Here is a 10,209-nt window from a genome sequence, read left to right as displayed (position 1 = left end):
TTTTATTGTTAGCTCCACTAATTTGCTGATAATTCTTAATTATAAAAAAATAATAATAATAAATAAATAAATAAGAATCTATGAGAAAAAGGCAGAAGAGCCAAGCTGTCTTAATTATAATTGGTTTGGCAGCCAATTATTTAAGTAATTAGGAATCTAAACTTTGCCTCGATATATCAGAGCAACCAAATTAATTATTTTCTATGGTTTGTTTGTTTGCCAACTTGACAGACTCCACAGAGAATCATGTCTATTAAATTATCAAACAACTTTTTTTTTCAAATAAAATAAAAAATAAAGTATTTGGAGTGTTATTCTTAATGGAAAAACCTCAAGTTATTGGATTCCCGTGGATGTTTATTTTATTTAAGTCGATATTATTATTTCTGCTTCATCCACTACTGCTCGTGCAAAGGTTTTCATCGTTGACAAAATGCTCTCTTATTCGTACCTTCGTTCCTAATGGATAAATTAGGATTGGACATGGTCCGATTCAATCTAGTTATAACGAGCAATGAATCAGGCCCGAAATTTTTCGGTATTTAGTAAGTGGAATCGTCGGGTCCAAATTTAATTATGAACCATTCGAGTTTGGTTCAGTTCGGTTCCATTCGATTCTCAGATTCCGTATTATAATTAAATTTTTTAATATTTACAAAGTTATATTAATTCAACTAATGATATATTCAATTTTAGCTCTTACAAAAAAAAAATAAAAAAAATAGTTCAATCTAATGCGTCTTTTGCGTCTTTCTTTACTTAGTTCTTCATATATTTGATTGTTAAAATCATAGGAAGATGAAGATAGCGAGCTCCAAATAATTAAAAGAGACGTTGTCGAATTTCAATTTGATTTCTCTAAAACGAAATAAACTACACTACAGTAAAGTAACATATTTGGATAAAAATTTAAGTCAATTTGATTAAATTTGCTTTGAATTGAAAATTAAAAATAAGAAAATCATATTTTTGGGTTTGAGATAAATTAACTAGTTAGAAAATTTATTTAGAAAAATAAAATAATTTGACTTATTTAAAATAAATTAATTAAAAAATTAGGAAAATTCGATTTTTATTCGATTATTCAGTTCTTGATCTAGAATCGAGAACCGAACCGAACTCGTCGATTATCGATTCAAATACCCGTTTGAATATTTAATTTAAAAAGAGCCGCTCGATTCGATTCAAGAGTTCTGTCCAACCTAAGATAAACTTCATGTCATAGCATTGAATTCTCACTAATATTTATACCACTCAAGTTAGACATTTTCATTTCCACTTTATCCACTTGCAAAATGCCCAATTATTTTTTAAATCAACTACTGAGTCTATATATACAAACACGCGCGTCAATCAATACATGTTTAGAATAATAAATCTTTAAGGAAAAAAAGGCACCATATCAAACTAGACGATTTTGGGATTCGATACTAGTTTGATACAGTTCTCATCAAAATCAAACTGAACCAAACCATGTCATCCCCTATTTGGGTCTTTTAATATTATTGTTCTGCTTGTGCAATGTTCTGCCACTCTATGTAAAGAATATTACCGATGTATTACTTGTGAAACCTCAATATAAACGGGCTTATTAGCCAACATGGAAATTGGCACATTAGATACGCCCATTTTCTCCTTATTTAACTATCATAACAGGGAAATTATTACTCCAACAAGTTCCACGAACGAACCATAACACGCCAGCAAAAACATGAGTTATAAAATTTCATCAATAAATAATATGAACGTGTGACAAATACCAACATATAACTTATGTAGCTCCCTAACTCAATCAAGTTCTTTAAAATCTACAAACTAGAATTTCATGAAGATATAAAATCTGAAAAATGGGGAAAACTGGGGACATGGAAATAAAAACTAACAAAAATGGGAACGAAATTGGGGTAAAGAATTCTCTCTATGGACCATGGGTCGAAAGCCGAAGCCTCTCTGCGGCTTGCATCCTAACTCTGTTCCTTTTCACGTCGATTTGCATATCCAGTGGCAATCACAAACGCTTTCTATAATCTGTAAACCATTATTCCCTTGTAAGCAAGACACCATAGGCAACATCCATTGACACCCAAAATAATGTCCTTGGTCCTACCAGAAAAAAATAGATGATGAATTGCTACTTTACAAACTAAAAATGAATCTCATGCCCAGGTGGGTTCGTCTTTGGAATTGGGGATACAGCAGCAAATTAAGAATTCTTGTATATCACCCTTTTTAGCCTGGTCTTGAGTTTATCCGGTTCCTCTCTATTGAATATCAACAAATTTCTATACCTGCCAAACAAACCTTCGAGCAAAACATGTATGCTTCTATCCACCATTTCCTTGGTACACCATTAATTGGTTGATTATTACTCCAACATATGGCAATTTCTAATAAAATCATTAGAGTAGTTAACATACTTGGTCCAGAATGGACGGAGATGCTCAAAGCCGATTTCCAGCCATGGTTTCGACTGGCCATTATAATGAATCACTGCCGCCTTTTTCACATTTTCAATGTCAGTCTTATTCTGATAGCCCAATCCAAGCATGTGCCACGAGGGATCAATAGGATGAACATGATTCCTGAATGCGATCAAAGCAGGAGGCAGAGTTCCAAGCTTCCACAACGTCAGGTTCGACTCCAGATTCTACAACAACCCACAATCTCAGAGTGAGAACAAAAAAAATACTCCAAAAAACTGGATCAAACTCAATCGACTGTCTAGAAAGTTGTATCTGCCTCTTGAAATTTTTAAGTGTAAGAGTCCCTTTTCAAATTATCACTCATAGAAAAGACATAAAATACATTAGTTAAAGAATAAAACAACATTTCAAAGACACGATATCCCCCAAGTAAACATGTAGGCAAACCACACAATTTAACAACATACAAATAGTTGTGGGGTTTGTTAGAGCCAAATAAATTCAAGGGTAAAAATCAAAGCCACGTTGAAGCTTTTTCTATGCTACATAGTAAGCCAAAAGAATACATGTCTACAGACTGCAATGCAATGGCACACAGAGTTAGAATCTTACGAGATATCACAATAATGACATCAATCTGTATAAAACATTTACAACTCTTGCCGATAAAAATGCTGGACCTTCTACTTGTCGACATAGTCCACTTATTCATACTCCAAATTAATGTAAAGCCAGGAATAACCAATGGTCCAATACCAAGCAATTAATAGATTAAGACTGTTGTGAAGAAAGTATAATTAGATTTTACCTCTTTAAGCCACGTGTGATAAGTGTCTCTAATATTTGTCTTTCGCCATGCACGCAAATCAAAGATATTCATCCCATAAGCCCATGCGCATTCATCGGGATTCAAATTTTTTGCTATAAGCAGATGGGAGAAGTTGAAATAAGTCGTAAATCGCTTAGACATCACCCACTCATCTTCACCTTTACAAGTTTCAACAGCTCCATTAACTTTTCCATTAAGATCAATTTCCCAGAGAGGAGACAAATCACGCTGAATTACAACATCATCGTCTAAGAAAACCAACTTGTCAAGATTCGGGAAGAGCTGCACCAAATAGAAATAGAATATTTACAGCAGAGCATACAGAAAAGGACAAATGAAAGGGAGAAAAGAATTTTTTTTTTTATGATATAATAAATTTAAGATGTACGGTAATAAAATAAACAAAAAACTGAGGACAAAAAGAGAACTTACGACACCCACAGAAGGTAAAATCTCGTTCATCCACGATAAACCAAGAGCATAATCCTTGTTAAAATTGCGAGGTTCTATATACTCAATTATGCGTCAAAAATTCTCACTTAGTTTTGAAGGCATCTAAGTCAAGAATTCAAAAGTTGAAGATATACCAACCGAGCTCAATGATTGAGCTCCAATAAATTATAAAGAACATAGAGAAATCCTAGCATGAAATAAAGCCAATTAGCTTTGTGCATAAGGACGGCAATGAAGTGTGTCTCAAATTGCTTATTTAAAGGCATTATGTTCTATCCTCTCCAAGCTCTCAGCTCCCATCGTTAGTTGTCTGGAGGACTTAAACCCCGTACCAATATATTTTACAGATTTATGATGTAGATTCAAATGAAACAGGGTGGGACAAAAAGATGTTGCAGTTTGTCAGATGGCATCAGCATTTACATATTTTACATGTGGATAACATGGATTAGCGCCCAACCATCAGAATCATTTTTTATACATTTCCAAAGCAACGAAAGCATGATAAGACATGCAGGAAATGTACGTCCAATGACAAGATTACCTCCGGGAGATATATACGGAGATGATTGAGCAATGAGATGTATTTTGGACTTCTAGCTTGCAGTTTTGAGGCAAATTTGCGTGGGGTGGTGGTGTCACTAAGATTGGACCCACTGACATGATTTCCATGGTAGTAATTCCGTATGCCATAGTGGTTCTCCACAGCTTCAAGAACTGGAATGTTTTCTCTCGTTAACCAATCAAACTGATGAACACTTTTCACTTCTATTATAGCAGGAGAGACAGGATTGAGGGCGAACCACGAATGCATGCCTGCATATGTTTTCTTGTCAGTTATGACATGGAAAACAATCTTTTCAGGCTTTAGAGATGACTGGACAGCAGATGTGACGACAACTGCAGCAGCCAGAATGTTGTCAGTTGACAATACAAAGTGGTAGTATGAGTTGTCAGAAAGCAAAGGGAGTAATTCTGGTGAAGGCAGCTGTTTGCGTGCATGAGCATTCGAAGAATATTCATCAGTTAGCCTCAAAGAGAAGCAGTGAATGCCCTTTGGAATCGCACTAGCTGCAAAGTGTTTGTTCATTAGCTCTGAAAATTTCAACTCCCTGATCTCCCTTTCAGATCTCTCCATCTGTTGGGCAAAAAGGGCAAATATTATTAAGCTGAACATCACTCGTGAAAAAAAGTTTCTGTATGGTGCAAAGAATTCAAATTAATAATCATATGTACAATGCCATGATTATAATTGTTCTAGTAAAGTACAATAAGCAGTTATGTTTCAAAAACATCAAGACAGACATGGAAATTTTTCTCTAGTTCTTTCTACAATTTTCCCTTGACCCCTTGACCTCTATTCCCTTCTCAGGCTTCCACTCAGCAGATTCTGATGTTTTGGCTTCTTCATATTTCAGAATTTGAAAATAAGTGGACCTATCTGATGAGGGCATTTCTTAAACTGTCCATCGACAACATATTTACACACAAAAGATTGACAACACAGAAGCTGCAACCATGACTTTAAGACATATGGTGAAGAGTACAAGTCAAGCTCACACACAAGAGGAATGAAGATAGATTTTTCTGTTCCTCTCGGAGCAAAAGGCAATGGTTACAAAATTCTTCGTGAAAGGGATTCCACTTTCAAGTCTGTGTCTGTAATGAGAACATGGCCGATAGACCTAATCTGCCTCCAAAAAGAGCATCCTACTCAAATCAATCCCTCAGCATCCCATACACAACCACACCCAGCAACCATTTTCCCCATACTGCATTCTCTCGTCTTTTTATCCATAAATCTTTAGAATTTCCAGAGGAAGAGCAGTTTGCATCTTATCTTTAAGTTAAAAAATTAATCTCACAACTGTTCTTCATAACTTCCAATTCACATATTTTAAGAAAATATCGCCTCAAGAAACCCATTATACTGCAACCAATGGATGTGGGTAGTGGAGTACAAAACTCAATTGCTTATACGATAAATATCGAGAAGAAAACTGGAAAAAGAATAAATTATTGATTCTCACTGAACTTTTAACAACGGTGCAGTCTGGGACACAGTTAATTCAATTTGATGTCAAATAATAGAAAGGCCATAACACAACGATTCCTCTATCACATTATCATAGTCCTACTTCCATCTTTCACATGCCTCAAAATAAGTATTATCAAATAAGTTGTTTCATGTCCTTACTAGGATCTTTAGTCTTGGTGTGATCATGGAAACCAAAAAGTAAAGTTCTAACTAATGGGCAAAATAATTTAGATGGCCTCTGTTTGGTGTCAGGGGAAGGGGAAGGAGGGCTAAACAGACTCTGAAGTATCTTTTTCACAAGCAACACTTGCAAAAACTGGTAAAATATGGGGGCCTTTCTCATAAAAAAGTAAAAAGTTCAAAAATATAATGCTACACATGAGACAAGGGGCACAAGCATATAAATATAAATGAAATTATTAAGAGAAAGCGTTAACATGCAATGCATACCATTGCTTTCAAAATCAAAGCAAAATCTTTTGCACTGTGCTTGTTGTTTTTCATTTCAGAAACAAGTTGACTAAAAGACTCGGGGAGCTTCAAACCATCTGGGACTTTGTCAGAGTTCACTTGATTGAGGATCTTAACAAAATCCTTGACCAACCTCTGCCATAACAGCAACAATAAAAAAGTTTCACTTTATTATTTAAAACATAAGTAATATCTTAAAATCAAGGAAAATGATATGGGCATAATGTAATCAATCAAAGAAATGCAAACTGACTATATATATTTACCCCTGAATCGTCAGCTTGGCCGAGAAGTTTTGGCCCCAACCGTCTTCCTAAACAATCTGAGAATGAAAGAAAAGAATTTAGACCATAAATTCGAACAAGTGCATTAATAGGTAAAATATATAAGGGATTGGACTAAAATCAAAACTTAGATGCAAAATGGGGCAAAATATAAAGAAAAGGGAAGAGGGTGTATAACCATATTGTGATAACAGAAATTTACAGACAATCAGATCAACGGAGATTTTTTATTCCTCCAAATTTACAGACATGTAGGATTCCATGTTACTGAACCGGTACCATGAAATTACATAAACAACATAATCAGATAAACTGATCGTCAGGGCTATGCTGATAGAGACAATGGTAATAGCATGATAGCACCAGTACAAGGAAGTAGCAAAAGATGGCCAAGTAAGCAAAAAAGGTGGATGATGTTGTCAGGCACTGCACATGAAGAATTCAAAAGCATACATGATCTAATCGTTGAAAACTGACCGCTCAAATACGTGGTAGGTTACCTCAAAATTTTCTGAAGCAGACAAGATGTATATCAAATTCAGTCTTCAATGAAGTGAGAGCTCGTCACTATTTTCTTCTAAACATGCACACACAAGCACATACAAAGACACGAGACATTTTAAAACTGGGGCGCTACACAAAAACCTGCTAAAATAATTCAATAAAGAGCATCCAAATAAAACCCATAAAACAAGTACTAGAATCAGCCACTTATGTTTACAAAACACTCTTGATCCATATTAGTAACACTGGAGTAACTGATTTCGTGCAATAAAGAGGCTCCATATGTAAATTTGCTCAAGCTGACAATTTCAGATCCCCCATGTATCGTATTAACTCTATAATTTACAGAGCAAACAAATCACAAAAACTAAGCAATTCCCAACATAACAGAAAGATAAGAAAAGTAGATATTAATCAGCCTAAGCAATAAACATCTCATATCATCGAGATCTAGGTAACCATATTGCCGAACCAATCCTAATAATAACTTGATATAAAGCCAAATTCAATATTTATCGAGGGTGGACTGTACCGAATGAGGAGCACTTGTTGACACCTTCTAGGGTGACGAGGGCTGTAAGAATGAAAACAAAAGGCAACAAGAATGCAAGTATCAAAATGGTGTGGAAGAGCGTGCGGTAAGAGATGTGGCGAGGTGCGACCTTGATCTTCATCAAATCGCCTCCTCCATTGACATTTCCACCACTACTACTCGACGATATCGTTATACTTCTCATGCTAGGTGAGAAGTGCAGATGCATCTTCTTCCTACTCCGCCACTGCTTTTCTCCTGCACCACTTCCCTCTTCCCCTTCTCAAATCAATACAATCAGCTACCTCACCACCACCACCGCTGCTATTTACAATCCCAAAACTAATAATCTTTTCCTCCTTTCGGTCCGTATAATTCTTCAAAAATGATGCGATTCTCAACATCAGATCCGCAGCTAAAAACTTTCAATAATCCTGATTCACCACCGTGCGGTGCCTTCCACCGCATTGGATTACAATTCCCGAACCAAAAAATCCCGCCCAATCTGTTCACCAAATGTTTCCTTTTCTCAATCTAATTCTATATTTATAGGTCTCTATATTATAGAAAACAACTGTAAGGAATCAATCAATTAATGCAAACCAAATAGTCAAGGAATTATCGTAATAGGAAATAATTATATGTATATATTTGCAATAAATTTTGCAGCTTTTATTGGTTGAAATGAATCTCTCCCTCTCTTACGAACGGAAGATTGAATACAATGTAAGTATTTTCGTGTAATTTGTAATATGATTGGCCGACCGTCCGATCTAACAATAAATTTCCTTTTTTTTTTCTTAAATTATTATTAATATACCGAAGTACAAGTAAGAGAAGTATTCCACATATTTTAAACCGTGTTTGTCATGGCGTAAATATTAAGCCCCATTGGGCCCGGCGGCCCGTTAAATTAAATTTTATTTTTTTCTCATGAATTTTCAATCACACAATTTTTCATAAAACCGTATTACGCATAAATCGAAAAAAATTATTCTTTTTCTACCACTCATTTAAAAAAAAAAAACTATTCCACCCATTTTAATTTAAAAAATAGGACCTAAATGGGTGCTAAATTCACGTAATTTTTTGTTTTCAAATTTACACTAGGAAGGAGCATGGTTGAAGAATGGTATAATTAAAAAATGATATTTTGATAAAACTAGTCAACGTTGAAAATGCTTTATAAGCACTGTAAAAGTAATATTTGAATATGTTTGAATGTTAATTAATTTAAAATTAATTTCAAGGAATATATACGTGATAATGAATCTTAAATCATTTATTTAATTTTTAGTTAAGTAAAACACGATGTTAATTATTATATATTGACATGAATAATGAAATGCATGATATTAGAATGCATAAATGAAGATGAATATTAATTAAATTAATGTGAATGTTAATTAATTGAGAATTATAACTGACAATTCGTACATTAATGAAAGTAAACAGGTGAAATAAATATGTCAAATGTACTTTTACATTGATAATAACTAAATAATTAAATAAATTAAATACATATTGAAAAACGAAAAATATAGTATTATTAAAATAATTGAATTACAGTAAGGCAAGAATCATCCAAAAAATGATTCTTACTCAATGTGATATTTAATATATTGTAAATAAGTTATAAAGAATCTTTATCAAACAAAACTCCGTTACTTTTTCACTTTTAAATGATTAAGAAGTTGCACATACATTATTACAATCTTCTTTTTTGATGTCAAATACCATAAGCTACACGCAAATTTTCTTAGGTTCGGCCAGTTATATTTGAGGATTATTTGTTTCCTTCGTTTTCTTATTTTACTGGTTCAAATAAGTAACTTACTTCAACTTAATTAATAAAGACAAATTTTATTTTAAAACTTAATTTTTCTTGTAGTTAAACCTTTTTTCTTTTTTTTTTGCATTGTAAACATTTTAATATGATTGACAAAGTTCTTGATGGAAGAATCTAGGATATTTAGAAAGAATCACAATAATTCTTCAATCCTAAGGAAGTAGCTCCATTGGAATCCAATAAACAATATCAAATACTTGCAAATTTATAATTTTCTGTAAATCATTATTCTTTAAATACCTACACCTTGGGTTTGGTTAGCCGATCGATAATTAGGTGTGGTGCATTTTTTTTTAGCTAAGTAGGGAAAATAATTCTTAATTTTTTTACATTTCGGAGGGTTATAACTGAAAATATCATTGTTTTTGATACATGAGTTCTTATAAGTGACTCAATAGGATATACTGACCTATTTTCTAATTTTTGGGTAACAAATGTTCAGAGCCTCTTTGGAAGTGATTTTGAAAATTGATTTTTTTACTGTTAGGAAAAAAGTGGGGTCTACCTGTAAGAGAAGAAGTCAAATATGACGGCTGGAATAGTGAAATAACGATCAAAAAATTAATTTTTTGAAATGCTCTCTTATTCGTACCTTCGTTCCTAATGGATAAATTAGGATTGGACATGGTCCGATTCAATCTAGTTATAACGAGTGATGAATCAGGCCCGAAATTTTTCGGTATTTAGTAAGTGGAATCGTCGGGTCCAAATTTAATTATGAACCATTCGAGTTTGGTTCAGTTCGGTTCCATTCGATTCTCAGATTCCGTATTATAATTAAATTTTTTAATATTTACAAAGTTATATTAATTCAACTAATGATATA

At 33.6% G+C, this 10,209-nt stretch overlaps 1 protein-coding gene across 2 annotated transcripts; it reads right to left on the bottom strand.

Moving 5' to 3' along the window:
* Window positions 1-1,712: 1,712 nt before the first annotated feature.
* On the bottom strand, window positions 1,713-8,264 carry LOC111410063 (probable galacturonosyltransferase 13). 2 transcript variants are annotated; one of them, XM_023040235.1, is made up of 7 exons: window positions 7,535-8,264; window positions 6,481-6,536; window positions 6,194-6,349; window positions 4,250-4,843; window positions 3,232-3,534; window positions 2,418-2,647; window positions 1,713-2,028 (listed from the first exon to the last, which is right to left on the bottom strand). In XM_023040235.1, the coding sequence occupies exons 1-7, from the start codon at window positions 7,761-7,763 to the stop codon at window positions 2,022-2,024; spliced, it is 1,575 nt and encodes a 524-aa protein (XP_022896003.1). In that variant the 5' UTR covers window positions 7,764-8,264; the 3' UTR covers window positions 1,713-2,021. The 2 variants fall into 2 exon arrangements, with proteins under 2 accessions (XP_022896003.1, XP_022895996.1); XM_023040228.1 differs by having other exon boundaries at window positions 1,713-2,647.
* Window positions 8,265-10,209: the final 1,945 nt, after the last annotated feature.

Source organism: Olea europaea, chromosome 2, assembly GCF_002742605.1.
Source record: "Olea europaea var. sylvestris chromosome 2, O_europaea_v1, whole genome shotgun sequence".
NCBI classification, from domain to species: domain Eukaryota; kingdom Viridiplantae; phylum Streptophyta; class Magnoliopsida; order Lamiales; family Oleaceae; genus Olea; species Olea europaea.
Note: the sequence above shows the minus strand (reverse complement) of the source record. Positions and strands in the feature narration are given on the sequence as shown.